This window comes from Caenorhabditis remanei, chromosome V, assembly GCF_010183535.1.
Source record: "Caenorhabditis remanei strain PX506 chromosome V, whole genome shotgun sequence".
In the NCBI taxonomy this organism is placed as follows: domain Eukaryota; kingdom Metazoa; phylum Nematoda; class Chromadorea; order Rhabditida; family Rhabditidae; genus Caenorhabditis; species Caenorhabditis remanei.
In genome coordinates this window covers 1,169,321-1,187,491 of record NC_071332.1, presented here as the reverse complement: position 1 = coordinate 1,187,491, position 18,171 = coordinate 1,169,321, and the positions used below count along the sequence as shown (strand labels likewise).

Genomic DNA, 18,171 nt, shown 5'->3' with positions numbered 1-18,171 from the left:
TATCTTCCAGCGCTTATATCTCAAAATCCAAAAAGGCTACCAGAATTTTGAGAAGTACTAAAATGATCTACTTGAAATTTTGCACATTTTGTTTGTTGACATTTTCTTGATAGCTATTTCAGGTTTTGAGATACGCGCCTTTAAAGTTTTTAGTTTCTCTGCGCTCTCTCCTTTCTTTCCCCTTGAGCTACCTATCTTTCAGCGCTGATATCTCAAAAACCTTTGCTTCTACTAAAATTTCGTCAACTACAAAAATGTAGCTCTAGACTTTCTCTATCTGTTCACACTACTTAAAATGCATCTAGACCCCGTTACCCACCGTCTTCGTCTCCTTGAAGTTTCGAATCACAATGATGACATGATTGAAAGTTTCCGCCGTGGTGCTTTCAATTCTCGCAGAAACAGTGGTCACTTTTGGTGCCATTCTTCCAAACTATTCGAGCTACGAAGAGAGTATTACGATTGACTTTTTTATTTGGGAATTTCACAAAAAGACTCAAAATTTCACCGTTTTTGGTGCCATGCTTCCAAAACCACGTTTCTCACTGCGTTTCTTTCCAAAACAAAATTTAAATACATCTTCAGAACCCCCTTAATTTTAGCTTTCCAACTATATAACATCCTTCTAAATTCTTCTAAATGCCCCCAGTTGATTGAGTATTCGATTCCAACAAGTGCACTTTAACAGAGTCCCCCCCCCCCTCCCTTATAAGACCCTCATTACAAATTGAACAAAAAAAAAGGGGGCTCTTAATTAAAATGTTCTCTTCCATTCTCCCTCCCATACCCTGAATAACTGATCACATTCATTTGCAGCACGCGTGTTCTTGTCATTTCATCGTTACTAAAAAAAAGTGCTCTTTTTTTGCAAAAGAAACATTTTGATGAGTCAGATAGATGGTTGCAGCTCTCCGACCTAATTGTCCTCCAGTATTCGAAACTCGGGGCCCCCGTTTTATTCCCGTCAATTTGTATGCAAAAATGGGCTCTTTTTCGTTAATTTTCCATGAATAAACTGCAAGGAATGGCCATAATGAGGCTCCCTCGTTTTTCTTTCTTCTCCCGTCATCATCTTCAAGAATTCAGCTATTTTTTTGGTGTCCTTTGTCTTCTGAATCCCTTCTGAATCCCTTCTGAATCCCAGTCATCAACACATCCCCCGTTTACCCAAAATATTCTCATTCATTCTCACGACTCTTAACCACCATCTGTGACGTGCCGGGGGGCTTTTTGTGAGATTTAAATGGAAATGAAAGGATTTTTAATTGATTTTAAAAGGGGGAAGGCTTTCACATCCCCAGGACCCATTATTTCGATCAGTTTGGATGCTTTGGTAATGTTTCTATTTGAATGTGTCTTGGTGCCTTTAATTTCAAAGAGCTAAACTTCAAACCCTCGCATCTCAAAATCTTGAAATCTTGACACCCGAAGTAATCTCACCATTTCAAAATCAATATGGTTGTGTAGATCAAAAATAGGGCTACATTTTTGTAGTTGACAACTTTTTGATAGCTACTCACACTTTTGAGATACGACGGCTTGAAGTTAGGCGATGGGGAGAGGAGACGCAGAGAAAGCAGACGCCCTCGCTTCTCTGCGCTCTCTCCTCCACTCACCATCTCCTTTAGCTATGTTTAAAGGGGCGAATCGTTGATAACTATAAAAATGATTAGCCATATATATTACATGTTTTGTTAGTTGACATCATTTGAGCAGCTTTTTAAAGTTTTGATATATGCGTCTTTAAAATCACGCTTCGTCAACTACGAGAGAGTGAGAGAGTGCAGAGAAACGAGAGTGTCTGACTTTTCTGCGCTCTCCTCTGCACAGTTTGCGTTGCTTATCTTTGAACACCCATATCTCAAAAGCTATTAAAGTTATCAAAAAACTTTCAACTAGTAAAATGCGTAAAACTTTAAGAAGCTTATTTTTGTAGTTAAAAAATTTTGGCTAGCTATTCTATGTTTTGAGATATAAGCGTTCAAAGATTGCTTACTGGTAGCGAAAGCAGAGAAGCTAGAGTGTCTCGTTTCACTGCGTCTCTCCTAGGAGTCGTTCATCTTTAACCACCCATATCATAAAAGCTTGAAAAGCTATCAAAAAACTATCAACTAACAAAATGTATGAAATTTTATGCTGATGATTTTGTAGTTTATAACTTTTTGATAGCTCATAAAGATTCTGAGATATACTAGTTTTTGATAAAGCCAGTAGTTTTTGATAAAGCTACTCTAAAACCGAAAGAGCGACGCAGAGAAAGCAGACACTCTCGTTTCTCTGCGCTCTCTCATTCTTACTAAATTCGCAACATTTTTAAGTATCGAACTATTCATTCTTCTGGAAATTCAGACTTTTTCCGGAAACAAAACTTTGTTTTTTGCTTTTGCAAGAAAACAAGGAAATGAGCAAACATCTTGAAATCTTGTCCGAGAGGAGTACACGAAACTCTTCCATCTAGGCTCATTTCGAGTCATGGGGAACGGGAATTAGAGCGATTTTTAGCATATTTCTGAAAGTTTTGAAGAATTATTCTGAACCATTTAATTGTTTCCTCTTGTTCATTTAAAAATTGGTATCCTTGAATTGCAACAACCTTGAACCTCTCACCTATGGTATCATTGACCACTTGTATTTTGTACTATTATCATCACCATTGTCTATATACATTGATATCATTTGATCATCATCCCACTACTACTACTACTAACCCTTCCACGTGGTGACCATCTCCATCTAACTATGTATACCTGTTAACTAACTGTCAGATCGAATCGTTTCCGCCCTGTCCGCCGGCGTTGACATGCGCCCCAATGTCTACACACACTTTTCGAGAAAATTTCGAAAAATTCAAAAATTCGTTTGGAATGTCAGACAAGTGTCATGAGTCACTTACCTAATCTCCGGGATTAATAATCTCTGATTTAATAATTTGTACTTTCTACCCTTTAAGAATTCTGACTAAACATAAAACATTTTTTTTGGTTTCCCTGAAAGATGTGTGATGCCTGTAAATGCGTATGTTTTTCACAATTGATAGTTAGATACTGTTGACGTGGTTAAGATCTTGAAAATATTTATTTGATAGAAATTAGAAATATTTCAATGAAAATTGGAGAGGAATCAAAAAACCGTTTTTCGGGAAAGTGATGTGACCGAATTTTTTATTTTTTGTGTTTCTAGGCCACCAAAAGTTGAATTCGGTGATTGAAAGTTGGATAAGTGTGAAGAGAAAATGAAAAGAGGAGAGGACGCAGAGAAACGAGGCACTCTCGTCGTCTGCGTCTCCAATTTACAACTTTTTGTTGTCTTATCTTCAAAAACGTCTATCTCAGAATCTAAAATAGCTATCAAAAAGTTTTTTACTACAAAAATACTCTACGTAACATTTCACACATTTTGTCAGTTGATAATTTTTTTATAGCTCTTCACACTTTTGAGATATCAGGGCTCAAAGTTGGAGGCGCCACCTAGTGGAAGGGGAGAGACGCAGAGAAGTGAGCCGCCCTCGTTTCTCTGCGTCTCTTCTCCTCCTTGCTGACTTTAAAGGTGCATATCTCAAAAGCGGGAAGTGCTATCAAAAAACTTCCAACTGCAAAAATGAAGTGCTATGGTTGATCTATACAATGATAAATAAAAATTTGTGAAGTGGCCTAGAAACACAAAAAGGAAAAGTTCGGCCAGCACGGACCGAATTTTCCCTGAATTAACAGAAATCTCACTTTCGAGGGTTTTGAATCTGGAATTGAATCTGGAATTAGCTTAGAATATGGAAGATTATTTGATTTTAAGACATTTTGTAGTAAGATTAATAAAATAAAAAAATATATATGAAGATTATAAAAGGGTGCGGGGGTGAATGTGAATATCAGATTGCAACAAATGAGAGATTAGAGATTATTAACAATAGAGCGAAGAAAAAAAGGAATTTTCTAGAATAAAACCATATGACTTTTACTTTTTTGTTTGGTTTCAATTTAAAAGATCACAAGTTCGGCAATACATGTCGATCCATCATATTTATTTATAGGGACACTATATTTCTTCTCTCTCAATAAAGATATAAATGAGATTGATAAGAGAACGGGGAAGCCGTTGTCGATACGTGATTAATGAGAAGAAATCGACAAGAAGATGGAAAAAAAATGATATGAAAAATTCATAGGTCGATCATTAATCAAACAATAGATGTCTAGTAAAAAAAGTTTTTTTTTTCAAAAAAAAAAAGAAACAGTTAGACCTTGAAAGTTAGACAGTTAGACCCGCATAATATATGGCGTCCCTGAACCGTACGATAAACACGTGTGAGACCCAAGTGGGCGGAGTCTACACCACTTGGCAACCGGCCAACTCGGAAAACACGCCCCGCCCCCTTCAAAGTTAGCCTCCCCCCCCATCTCTTTTGACACGACGATAATAACGAGAAGGAGAAGGAGAAAGACACACACACGTTTTTCCCAACTATTGATTGATTTATCAACAAAAAAAATCATTCATACTTTGTCACTCACTCATCCCGTTCCGTACCTCCCTATTATTTTACTGAATGCGCCAAAAGTTTGACGGGCGACCATTGGATATCAAAAATGCTGTTCCCACCTACTTTGAATATTGCATCCATTCAATGGAGACGCCTGACTCGGCGTGTCCACTGCTTCATGGTAAGAGTATTAGGTTTTTTTTTTGTTTTTGGGAAGGGGGTACTAACTTTATTGAAGACTTTTTAAAAAAATCGTAAAATCTCAAAATCTGAAAAAATCTTTAAAAAAGTAAAATTCCGGATTTGAATTTTTGAACTTTTTTCACTACGAGTTTTAAAATTTTTTTTGTTTGAATATTCTCCATATCTTCTCTCAAGTAGATTCCTCAAGAACCTTTGAAATCTATAAAAAATCAGTCCTCTATTGAAAAAATTGAATTTTTCCGGTTCCGTCTTGTGGGAAAAAGTCTGCTTTATTGTACTAATAAGTTTTACTTTTGATTTTTATAGATTTTTATAAATTTTAAGACTTTTTCATAAAAGTTATCTATTTCCTTTTTCTCTTATCCCACTTCCTTATGTTGTACTTCACAACTATTGAACCTATTACCAGTTGACCAATTAAATCTGAAGTCATATTTTTTATTGCGGATTCCGATACTTCAGAAAATTCCAACAAATCATACTTGTCAAGGCCCGGCTTCAAAAAATGAACCAATTTTTTCAAATGTTTGATTAATAACGTGAACATTCCTGATGATGCTGGTCGAAAATTTGACTTTTTCGCAAAAAAAGCTAAAATTCGAAAAAAAATTCGAAAAAGATTACAAATTTGAACTTTGGCGCCAAGTAGCCGGGCCTTGACAAATTTTTAAAAGTTGTTTTTATCTGGAAAATTCTGAAATTTTTTTGAAAACTTTTCGAAGCTGGGCGTAGTTTGGCAAGTATGAGTTTTTAAGAACTTTCATCGATTTCTGGAAAATCTGAAAATCTCAGAATCCGAAAAAGGTAATTTCTGAAAATTCTGAATATTCTAAAACCATTTCAATATCTGAGAAGTCTAAAAATTTTAAAATTTCTGAAAATCTCAGAAATCCGAAAGAAGCTGAAATTTCTGAAAATTTTGAATATTCTAAAACTTTTTCGATTCCTGGAAAATCTGAAAATCCTAAAAACTCTTCAACATTTTTCTACCTCCTTAAGTACCGTATACCTATTTACAAATGGTACTGTAGCCCGCGGTGGAGCTGTACCACGGGAAAACTTAGGCCACCGTAGTTTAAGGAAATTTTCCGTAAAATTTGAAAATTGTAATATCTCTTCAAACTTACGGTGGCCTAACTTTCCCAACTCTGCTACACAGTACCCAGAGGCACATAAGTGGGGTCACCAAAACCTTTTTAAAATAGAATATTAAAATTTGAGTCAATTGCTCTTTCCTAGCTATCATATTTCCATCTCTAATCAGTCTGAAACATTTGACTCACTGCCCCCACCTTCCGTTCCCCCCCACTTGCACTTTCCCCCCCCCTCTCCGTCCGCATTACACTTATTAACAAAATATCAGAAAAAAAGAGTGAACGACTGCAAATGTTGCTCCCCTCCTTAATACCCCCTTTTTGCAGAATTCGTGATTGCGCCATTTGCACTAGAGGAATGCCGTCGAGGGGGCGCCTCGTCGTCTGAGCCGGCACGCATGCGTCCATTTTCGGACGCGGTGACGGCGGCGTCGACGAGCCGGACGACGACGACGACGGCGGTGGCGACGACGGTGGTGTCTTCTTCTTCCGAAGAGCACTCACCTTGCTGCTCGGCTCGACCGCTTGCCATCGGTGTGGTCGCCGTCTCGATGAGCTTTGCACTTATTTATTTTTTAATGATTGTTCCCCTGACGACGACGATTCTACCTGTCACCTCTTCACCACCACCACTCGATACAGTATCCCATACTACAGTAACCCTTCCCTCCACAGCTTCAACTACAGTAATCCCTGAAATCACTACGACAGAAGATCCCCTTTACAAGTACATCGATGATAAACACCACCGTCTACAAATCCCGCTGATCCATATCCCACAACTGTACGAAGTAAAACTTAAGTTATTTGTTCCATGGAATCCGTAAGTCCCCCTTTGTTTCTAACCCCATTCAAAACTTATAAACGTTCCAGAAGTGTCAACTACGGTACCGACAATTTCATTGTCGAAGGACATGTACGAGTGCATTTCACGTCGGGCGGCGGATCCCGTGTCCTCCTGCATTCCGACTCAGAACAACACGTCGGCGAGTGTCTGGTGAAAGACGAGTTCGGACGCGAGATTTTTGTGAAACATGTCGGACGAGGGTTCCCCCAAGTGCTTGATCTACATCTGGCGGCTGATATGATTCATGGCATGAATTATACGTTAGATGTAGCGTTTCGGAGACATATTCGAAGGGAGTCCGCAGCAGGCTTGTTCGCAGTACCGTATACCCATGGAAATGAGACAAGGTGAGGGTTTCATCTTTGACCGCCCATATCTCGAAACCTAGAAGAGCTATCAAAAAGTTGTCAACTGGAAAAATGTGTAAAATGTTACGTAGAATATTTTTATAGTAAAAAACTTTTGGTTAGCATTTTTAGAAACCGCTTTTAGCTCTCTGTTTAACTTGTAATATCTCGCCACCCAGCATTGCTATCAAAAAGTTTTAAATTGGAGACGCAGACGACGAGAGTGTCTCGTTTCTCTGCGCCCTCCCTCCCTCGATGTAAATTACCGCTCAAAGCCTCTGAGGCTTGGTTCCGCTTCAGGTGTTGATCGGAATTCCGTGTTAGGAATTCCGTCTACGGGTCCGCAAGGAACGGCTTCCTATCGTAACCCTAAGGTGGCCCTAAAAACTCTAAAACCTTAAAACCTTAAAACTCTGAAACCCTAAATTTAACCAAGGTCGAAATCGTTTTATTCCGCTTCCCCTCACGCCGCTAAAGTACAAGATCAGAACACAAATTGTCTCTTTTTTTCGTTTTGAAAAAGATAAAAAATGAAAAGAAAAAGTATAAGATCACATATCATAAAACATTCCACCTTCAACTGCATTCTGACCTAGAATAATTCATAACGCGCATTCGAAATGGGTATTTTTTTTCCTTATCTTCTTTTTCATAGACATCAAAATAATATATTTCAGATACGTCGTGGCAACTCATCTACAAATCAGCGAGGCGCGTACCGTATTCCCATGTATAGATGTGCCAGAGGTCAAGGCTCAATTCGACACTATAATTATCCACCCGACGGGCACCACCGCCATAGCGAACATGATGGATAACAGTACTGTCGTTGAGGGGTTAGAGCATTTTATCTAATTTTTGAAGGGACCGTTCCATAAGTTATGCGGTTTAGGGGCTGGACAACTACAACATTCCGGAGAACACCTCCAATGTCTACCTACCTTTTCGCGCTATCAGTTTCAGACTATCCATATCTTGAGAGATATTCCTCGAGGGGTGTTAGAGTAAGTCTTCACTATCTACAGTACCCCCCTAACTGTCAAATTGCAGTCCCGCGTCTACTGCGACCCATCAAAACTTGACTCCGCCCAACTGCTCACTGATACTATTAGCCCTGTACTAGACTTCTATGAAGACTATTTCGGGATACCGTACCCATTGGAGAAGCTCGGTGAGTAGTATACTACTTTTATTATTTACACATGATACATAACATAACAAAAAGAAAAAAATTATACTTGCCAATCGGGCCGGCGCCTAACACGCTTGAAATGGTATACTGTGAGCTGAAAAATATACTAAAATGTAGATCTCAGCGAGATCTATCTCTGTGACCTACCACGGGCCGGATGGTCAATCGTTAATAAGCCGCGGGCCGGACTAGGATGCCTTTTTTGGCAATTTTCGCGGTTTTGGCCCTTTTTTACGGCCTGCGGCATATTACCGATCGTTCTACGTTAATATGCCGAGGGCCTGTAAAAAGTGTCAAAAACGCGAAAATGGCCAGAAAGGCCATTCTAGGCCGGCCCGCGGTACATTAACGATAAGAACTCGCCGAGATCTACATTTTGGTATATTTTTCAGCTCATATAACTCAGTCTGACGCGAGTTACACGCCGCCCCGGTTTGCAAGTATGAAAAAAATAAGTCAAAACATTTAAAAATAAGAAAAATACTCGTCATCTTGTAAACCGTCCATCCGCTATACTCCTACACAACTTCTCCATCCATCCAGTCTGCTCGTTCTGCTCTTTTCCCCGAATGTTAGTGAGTATGGCCACTTGAACATTCTGCCACGTGTAGCCGATTGCCTCGGTTCCTGCCAGAGATCCAATGTGATAAAGGCTCCCGTCATTTCCTAGTTGCACACCCCGCCCGTAATTCCATCGGACTGCTGATGGAGTGATGATCCATCTGAATCTTCGGAGCTTGTGCTCTTCGAGATGATGGAATACTTTTGTGACGTCTTCCGCTGTCATCGCCCAACCTGCCGCAGAGTTTAGACGGCGAGTGCTCCAAGAGGTGTAGGCATTCGCATTGTCGTGAGAGTAGTAGGTTACCTATAAAATGGAGCGTATTTGCTCAACTAGGGAAAACTTTCGAGTGACCGTAACCTATAGCATTGAAAAGCTGGAAAAACGCTGATTTGAAATATATATTTAGTTTTTGCCCTCGATGTCTGGTATTCAAGAAAAAGAAGGTCAAAGTTTCACTACCACCCAAAAACTGTCCAACTTTCACATGTTCCCTTAATGTCACATTGTGTCCCATTTGTCCCAAATTTATATGTTTCTTGTAGATCAAAACACGGTCTTTATTTTTGCAGTTGACAACTTTTTGATAACTCTGCCCACTTTTGAGATATGCGCCTTGAAAGTGAGACACTCGGAGAGGTAGAGACGCAGACAATCAGCCGTTCTCTTTTCTCTGCGTCTCTCCGCTTAGGTGCACTCACTTTAAAGGCGCATATCTCAAAAGTGAGCGGAGCTATCAAAATGTTGTAACTTCAAAAATGGAGCCCTTGTTTTGATCTTTAAGAAAAACATAAATTTGGGACAAGTGGGACACAATGTTACATCAAGGGGACATGTCAAAGTTGGACAGTTTTTGGGTGGTAGTGAAACATTGACCTTGTTTTTCTTGAGTACCAGTCCTCGAGGGCAAAAACTGAATATATATTTGAAACCAGCGTTTTCTCAGCTTTCCAATGGTATAAAACACGCCCAGAGAGCACACTTACCTCCTCCGATGGGTCCCCCTCCTTCCCTATCGTCGCATTCACCCCTAACGGCTCCAGCACTTTCTCCAACGCGTACTCCTCATAACTCCTGCCAGACACTTTCTCAATAATTCTTCCTAATAAAATGTATCCGATATTCGAATACATATGCCTTCCACCGGGGAACAGTATCGGGAACTCCTTCTGCACCACTCGCATCAAAAACTCTGTCTGATTCTGTTCCATTCTATCGAACTCGAATTTGCTCGTGTGCGGCCACGCCCCCGAGGAGTGCTCTAATAAGTGGATTATGCGGACGTGAAGGAGGAATGGGTGGCATGGAGAACAGACATCATGGAGGATACCGGCGGGGCCGAAGACCGGGGTGAGTAGGTCGATGTGGTTGTAATCAGCGAGAAGCTCTCCGATTGTCATAGCAGTTACCAACTTGCTCACCGACGCAATACGGTAGCGATGTGAGGTTTTGACGGGGATCGCTTGAAGGATATCTGCGAATCCGTAGGAAGCGGAGTACTCCATTTTGTTATCGCGAAGGATGTGGATAGAGATTGAGGGGATATCGTAGCTTCTCATCTGGAATTGAGGAGGATTTTGAGGAATAGTCTATAAACAAGTTACATATCTAAAAAGTTAAAACCATGTAGATTCTGAAACTGTTTTTAAAATTTTCATAGCGAGGAAACTGGCAGAGATACAAGACTTTAAACAAAAGGTACATATAAAACTAGTTTACAAAACTTAACTTACCGTATCTCGGTGAATTTTGATGCTAGACAAAATCTGAAAACATATTCAGAATCCTCACGGTTTCAGCTTTTTAGGCGTGTAACATCTATTAAGAATAATTAATTGATCAATCTGTGAGCACTGGGTAAAAACCACGGTTTCAGCTTCAAATTTAGCTAGAATCCTCCTCACTAAAACTTGCGTAGCTCGGTTCGTTTTATACGTACAAAAATTTTGAAAACCGATTCAGAATCCTTATAAATTCAGCATTCCAAGCACATCCGGACGGATAAAATTTTTTGAAAAAAAAGATGTGAGACGCAGAGATAAGAGGCACTCTCGTTGTCTGCGTCTCACTGGCCACTGGATCGATGTGTCGGAGTTACGAATTCGTCAAAATTTTAAAATTTTAAAAACTTTCTAGTTGGAAAAGGAGGATCTCAACAATGCCTGCATTGCTATTGTAAAATTTTTTCATTTTTTACAAAACTACTCATTCTAGGGGACGGGCGCCAAATTTCGGACCGAGTCAGTTCTCGGAGCTTCAATATTTTTGTTTTTGTTACAAAAAACTTTATTTTTTCAGTAAATCATAAGTAGATCACATCAAAATCTTCCATTTTCTTTAAAAAAACGAAAAGATTGGAGACGCAGGCGACGAGAGTGTCTCGTTTCTCTGCGCCCCTCCTCTGCACGCATATCTTTGACCGCCCATATCTCGAAACCTAAAAAAGCTATTAAAAAGTTGTCAACTAAAAAAATGTGTAAAATGTTACGTAGAACATTTTTGTAGTAAAAAACTTTTTGATAGCTATTTTAAATTCTGAGATAGACGTTCTTGAAGATAAGGGAGCAAAAAGTTGACGCAGACGACGAGAGTGTCTCGTTTCTCTGCGCCCTCTCCCCTCACTCACCCTATGCTCAATCACCAAATTCAACGCCTCCCAATTATGCTCCATCTTGCTCAAATCCCTCGGAATCGTGCGATTCCCCCACGTAAACTCGTCGCCATGCCACAATATCCATCTGGGAAACGGTCGTTTCTGTCCCAATCTGTAACAAATCTGCGTCTCCTCCCCTCTCTACGACCTTCCCTCACATTGCTCACCTCACCTTGGGAGACTCGCGAATTGAACCGGCTCCAAGTCGGTTCTCTGCATATCCGTCAACATTTCATTCACCTCAGTGCCGTATTGAATTCGATACTTTTTCCCGAATCCCTTCCTCCAGATTATGATTGCACGACTGATATTATCATTTCGATATGTCTAAAACCGAAAATTTCGAAAACCCCTGAGTAGCTTGGCTAGAAAAGACCTGAAAACAATCCGCATAATATCCACGTGTCATCTGCAATCGATCCTTCTCAATAATCTCTCGAATCGGTCCCGAATCCACTATAAAGTGCCAGACAAAATCGGGCGAGTGATGCCAGACAGCGCTGAAATTTTAAAATTTTCAAAATCTTTGAAAAAGAGAGAGAAAAAAAGAGACAGTTTCCCATTGTCCATCACGAGGTACTTATATTGACGATAATATAAGTTGACACGTACAGTTGACCAGTCAATAAATAATTCAATATGGGAAAGAAAAACAATGTATAGAGGGAGAAAGTTCTAGAAACTTTTTTTTCTAGATTTGAAAAAATTGAGGGACCGTGAAGACTCACCTGTAAGTATCATTATTCGCGCCCACACAAATAAAGTTGACTTTAATCCTTCGATCCGTCATCTCAGACATTTTTCGTTCCATTTCCGTCATGTTCGCATCTATCAAAACCTCGCTTCTCCCGATACCGAACATTGTGTTCAATGTGTAGAATGTTACGTTGAGATGTCTGAAAATCACTGGGGTGACACCTTGGAAACAGGGGTACATTTCAATATTTTGAACTATAGTTGACATAAATATCTTAACACAATGGGAAAAAAACTAAAAAAAATGACTTTCAGACTTGCAAAATTTGTGTTTGAATCATACTTTTCAATCCGATCCAAGCCAGGACTGACAGGCTCGTAACTCGCTTTGAAATGAATATTATGAGTCCAAAAATTTACCAAAATGTAGATCTCAGTGAGCTCTATGACTCTGATATGATACGGACAGGCACAAAATTTAGTATTGTACCGCCGGGCGGGCTAAAGTGCCAGTTTTGCTGATTTTTGTCTTTTTAGACACTCTAGCCCGGCCCTCGGTACAAATATGAATCTTAAGCTGTGTCTAAGATATAGAGCTCGTTGAGATCTATATTTTGGTATATTTTTCAGCTCATAAAACTCGTTTTGAAGCGAGTTATGGCAACTATAGTTTAAATCCTTGAAGAGCTCTGATAAATGCGCCCTAATGATGAAAAAATTGGAATGAACATTCTATCAATAGAGCGCACTTGTCAGGCGTATGATATAGCTATACTGTTATAGTTTTACTGTAGTCATGATAAAGCTGTGCACACACTGTCAAGTAAAAATGCAGGCCTACTATCAAGTACTATTTGCTAGCTGACCCTCAAGGTGTCCTCATTTAAATGACTCAAAAATTTGGCCCCTGATACTTTAGAGTCCGTAGATTCCGAATTTGAAATAAAATTCTGCTAAATCTTTCTGTGAACCGAGTTATGAGTCGTCAAAGTTTTACAGTGGTTAACCTGCCTATCCCCTTAGGAAAAGTTTGACGGGTCGTAACTCGGTTCATAGAAGACCTTTGCAGAATTTGATTTCAGATTTGGATTCTACGGACTCTAAATTATAAATTCTTCAATAGTTTGAAAAATTACACTTTGAGGTTTTCCCTTGTTAGAGGTGTATGCACAGTACCGTAAAGTTTAAAACTTTAAAAAATTAAGAAAATTGGATTGTCTTTGTATACCTAATAGCGCTTCATAGTAGGCCAGCATTTTGACGTGACGGTGTGTGCCAAGTTTTATTATGACTACAGTACACCTATATCAGTATCACAGGAGCCTGGCAAGTGCGCTCTAATGATAGAATTTGAAACTTTTCATATTTTCATTGGTTCACACGCATATCAGAGCCCTTTATTAGCAATTCGAGTTGTTCCATAACTGACACCTTAAGGATTTCCTTTGTAAGTGAAAATGCACCCAAAAAGTGTACCTGTACGAACAAACGGAATGAATCAACACTCCGTTCATTTCCGCCACATTCTCAATCGCTTTATCCAACGCCGCTCGTGTCAAATGCATCCTTCCATCGCCCTGATGACTCGGAATCGCCGCAAATTCCGGGTACACCGTGGACGTCTTCGTCGGAAACAAATGAGTCCGAATCATGCCACGTGTCTCCCACAAGTCGCCAAGTGTGAGCAACGTGACGTTCGATGGGATGGCATTTGTGAGGTTGAGGTTGTGAGGAATAAATAATAGAAGGAAGAAGAGAAATATCTGCTTCACCATGGCATTTGTGAATATGATGAGACTGGCGGGGGGCGAAGGAAACAGTGAGCGGATTGATGCCTGATTATTATCGTTCCGCCTCGCATCTTTTTTATGCAAGACGGAGGATAAGAGAGAGAAAAGGAGATCGATGAGAGAACAAGAGAAGAGGAGAATAAGGACGGGAAGTCGAATCCATAGAATCCAGACTTTGTTTTTTCTCCGACCATCTAAATATCTAAATCCATCTCTTGTCGAGAAAAGACATAATAAATCCATTTGTTTATACCCAAAAGTTATCTTTGTGAGACGGTATGTGTGACCTTCTTTGCGACTCGTTTTCTCTTTCTTCTAATTCACTATTCTTTCAGATGTTGTAATCGTACCCGCGTTGAGTGTTACGGCTATGGAGAATTGGGGTAAGAAGATTCTAGATTTCTCCACTACAGTCACTCAATATACAATTTTAGGGCTGATCACGATTCGACAAACCGATGGGCTTTACAAAGAAGGGCAATTTTCGATCACTCAGAAACACAATCTGCAAGAGATCATCTCCCATGAGGTGGCTCATCAGTGGTTTGGAAATTTGGTGACGATGAAGTGGTGGAATGATTTGTGGTTGAATGAGGGGTTCGCCACGTTGATCAGTGTCAGAGCTGTGGATTTTTTGGAGAATACCACGTGGAGATATGTGAGTTTATGTAGAAGCGAATAGACAATGAAAGGAGTCAGCGAGGGTTGGAGAATAAGTTAATCCTCCCTCAAGTTCTCAAAATTGAAAATGAAAAAGAGTCTCGGTCTTTGTCACTCATCTTTAAAGGCGCGTATCTCAAGAATTAAGCGAGCTGCAAAAAAGTTGATAACCAATAAAGTGTGGTAAATTTCATGTACATTATTTTTGTAGTTGATAACTTTTTGATAGCTCTTCTAGAATTTGAGATACAAACGTTCAAAGATTGCTTACTGATAGCGAAAGAATGAGAGAGCGCAGAGAAACTATAGAGTCGCGTTTCTCTGCGTCTCTCCTCGGCATCCTCATCTTTGACCGCTCATATCTCAAAAGCTAGAAAAGCTATTAAAAACTTTCAACTAATAAAATGTGTAAAATTTTAAGTAAATTATTTTTGTAGTTGACTACTTTTCGATAGCTATTCTAGATTTTAAGATATGAACAATTCAAGCTCAACGGTCGTTTTCAAAGTCTATCTTCAACTAAAAACCTGTCTTGCTGAAACCTGCTCTATCTCAAAAGCTAGCAGAGCGATCTAAAAGTTGTCAACTACAAAAGTAATCTACTTAAAATTTTACCCATTTTATAAGTTGGCAACTTTTTGAAAACTGTTTTATTTCTGGAGATATGAGCTCTTAAAGTCCAGCTTTTCCGAACACCACTCCAATTACTACCAAGTAATTAACTATAATTACTCCAGGAAGATAAATCCGCAGAACTGCAATGCATTGCTCTCCGAACCGACCAGATGGATGGGATGATTCCAGTGAGTGCGAATTCTAACGCAAACATCGGGAGATATATGGAAAAGAGTCCGAAAGTGAACGCGATCGTCTACAAGAAGTCGTCAATTATCATCAGAATGATAGAGAGACTTATCGAAGATGAGACATTCAAACAAGGTCTTTCAAGGTTTTTGAACAGTTTTCTGTATAAGAACGCGGATCACGAGGACTTGTTCAATGTACTTGTCTAGTGAGTTTTTTTTCTTCCTTCTAGAACTTGATTTCGGAGTTTCAGCGTTCACGATTCATCAGCAGGTGGCCATCTAAGCGGTCAGAACTTCTCATTGTCAGATGTGATGGACACGTGGATTCGACAGGCGCACTTTCCGATAGTTCACGTGAATCGGCTAGAAGGAAGTATTGTTACACTCAGACAGGAGAAATATGAGGTTGGTTCGGTTGTTGGCATCAGAAATCATCAAACTTATAAATCGGGCCCAGAAATGACTTTGAGACTTGAAAAATATGGGCTTGAATCATAATTTTAGCTGTAACTCGCTACAAACTGAGTTTTGTGAGCTGAAAAATATACCAAAATGTAGATCTCGACGAGTTCTATGTCTGTGACTTACTACGGGCCGGATGGCGGATCATTAATGTCCCGTGGGCCGGGCTTTTATAACTTTTTTGGTCATTTTTGAGTTGTTTGGCCCTTTTTCACGTCCGACTCGTAGTACAGGGTTGCCGCCAAAAATAGATCGACCCGAGAAAAGAAAATGTTTTTTATCGTTTGGAAATAAAACCGAAAAACAAAAAAAAATGTTTTCGTCGGTTCACAAGAATCCGAAAAAAACCGAAAAACTGAAAAAATTTTCATTCACTTAAAAACCAAAAAATAAGTGATGGCAAACGAGCAAAATGTCTGAAATTATCAAATTACAGGAACCGTCAGAGAGAAACTATGAATTTTTTTACATTTTGCCTATTTTTCGGTTTACAATTTCTCTTTTTTCCAAACAAAACTTTTTTTTTCAAAAACGAAAAAATTTTCTCCGCTTTCCGGAGGGCGAAAATAAAACATATTTTTTGTCTAAATACCACCGCAAAACCCAAAAAACCACAAATATTTTTTGGGCGGCAACCCTGGGCCGGATGGCTATTTGTTAATGTGCCGCGGGTGGGGAAAAAGTGCCGAAAAACGAAAAAATGACCAAAAACCACCATTCTACCTCGGCCCACGGCATATTACCAATCCGCTATCCGACCAGTAGTAGGTCACAGTGATAGAGCTCGCTGAGATCTACATTTTGGTATATTTTTCAGCTCAAAATATAGAGTTTTAAGCGAGTTACGGGTCGGACCGGTTCGGAAGAATGATCAGAAATCACCAATCGTTTTTCCAGCACGTTCCATACGACCCGCCACGCGAGAACTCGCAGGTGTGGAAGATCCCAATCTTCTACGACGATCCCGTATCGGGGAAACACAAAGTGTTCTGGCTGACTGATAAACAACCCGCAGTATTCGACATGGGCGGACAGTTTGTGGTGGATCCACATCAGCTGACATATATGCGATTACGATATGATATGGACGTGTATTCGGATATCACGATGGCACTGTTGCGAGATCATAATTTGGTGCCCGCCAACTCGAGAAGTCGACTCATTGATGATACGATGGCGATGGCGGAGAATGGACAGATGAGCTACAAAGTGCCGTTTAATATGACAATGTATATGACTAGTGAGGTAAGAGAGATCTTTAGAAAAAGATAAGAAAAGATACGATTTATTAGTTCACGGGTAGAGAACAGAGATCTCGAATTGGAAACATTTTAAACTGGGGTCGGCGCGCCGCGTGATCTTTCCATGAATCGTTTGTAGGCAGTCAAGTTGTCAGAGTTTTTGTAGGTCTTGTGGTATGGGAGCATTGGTACGGGGACACTGAAAAAAATTTCATGTTAAATTTATAATGGTCTTGTAGATCAAGAGTTGGTCTTTATTTTTGTAGTTGACAAGTTTTTGATAGCTATTCTAGGTTTCGAGATACAGCCGCTGAAAGTTTGATAGGCGACCACCCGAGAGGAGGGGACGCAGAGAAAGCAGAGTGTCTCGTTTCTCTGCGTCTCTTCTCCGCACTCAACTTTGACCGCCCATATCTCAAAAGCTTGAAAAGCTATAAAAAAGTTGTCAACTAAAAAAATGTGTAAAATTTTATGTAGATTATTTATGTAGTTAACAATTTTTTGATATGATATTTAGATTTCGAGATATGCACGCTGAAAGATAGGTAGCTGAAGCGTGATGAGCATAGAGAAGTCAACAAACTTTAAAGGCGCATATCTCAGGATCTAGAGTAGCTACCAAAAAGTTGTTAACTAAGAAAATGTGTAGAATTTCACGATGATTATTTTCATAGTTATCTATTTTTTGGTAGCATTTCTAATTTTCGAGATATGATGCGTCTTTGAAATTCCTTATCTTATTTTCCAGTGCCTAAACGCCAATATCTCGCAATGCTAGCAGAAAGTTGTAAATTAACAAAATGTTTCAAAATACAATTTCAAGATTTAAGTCACTCACCCATCCTGATCAATAAAAGTGTTCTCCTGTCTAGTCACAATTGGTCGTCCTCCGAATGACCCGATAAACAAATCCTGAAATCGTTTCATTTTATGTAAATCTGAATTTTCCCCCAAAAAAACCAACCGATTTCATACCAACATCTGCATCAGAAACCCTTGCGTCTTCCAATGGATTTCTAGCCAGTGGGACACCATCAGCCTCACTAAAATATCGGCTGAGCACCGATGTGGCGGAGCTCATTGCCACGAGTAAAAAGAGAATAGACGATTTTTGAATCATTTTTTGATTTGTTTGGTCTA

The 18,171-nt window shown here is 39.6% G+C and overlaps 3 protein-coding genes across 3 annotated transcripts; 1 reads left to right on the top strand and 2 right to left on the bottom strand.

The window, feature by feature from the left end:
- Window positions 1-8,648: 8,648 nt before the first annotated feature.
- On the bottom strand, window positions 8,649-13,847 carry GCK72_016620 (uncharacterized protein; the record flags this gene model as incomplete). Its single annotated transcript, XM_053731592.1, has 7 exons — window positions 8,649-9,029; window positions 9,710-10,282; window positions 11,350-11,461; window positions 11,549-11,703; window positions 11,753-11,876; window positions 12,105-12,272; window positions 13,549-13,847. The coding sequence occupies 7 exons, from the start codon at window positions 13,845-13,847 to the stop codon at window positions 8,649-8,651; spliced, it is 1,812 nt and encodes a 603-aa protein (XP_053580505.1).
- On the top strand, window positions 13,632-17,062 carry GCK72_016619 (uncharacterized protein; the record flags this gene model as incomplete). The annotated part of the gene is made up of 6 exons (XM_003100359.2): window positions 13,632-13,785; window positions 14,198-14,245; window positions 14,297-14,520; window positions 15,260-15,534; window positions 15,580-15,733; window positions 16,688-17,062. 6 exons carry the CDS (start codon window positions 13,632-13,634, stop codon window positions 17,060-17,062), a joined length of 1,230 nt encoding a protein of 409 aa, XP_003100407.2.
- Window positions 17,063-17,121: 59 nt separating this feature from the next.
- GCK72_016618 (uncharacterized protein) lies at window positions 17,122-18,151 on the bottom strand (the record flags this gene model as incomplete). The annotated part of the gene is made up of 3 exons (XM_003100333.2): window positions 17,122-17,230; window positions 17,870-17,943; window positions 17,996-18,151. The coding sequence occupies 3 exons, from the start codon at window positions 18,149-18,151 to the stop codon at window positions 17,122-17,124; spliced, it is 339 nt and encodes a 112-aa protein (XP_003100381.2).
- Window positions 18,152-18,171: the final 20 nt, after the last annotated feature.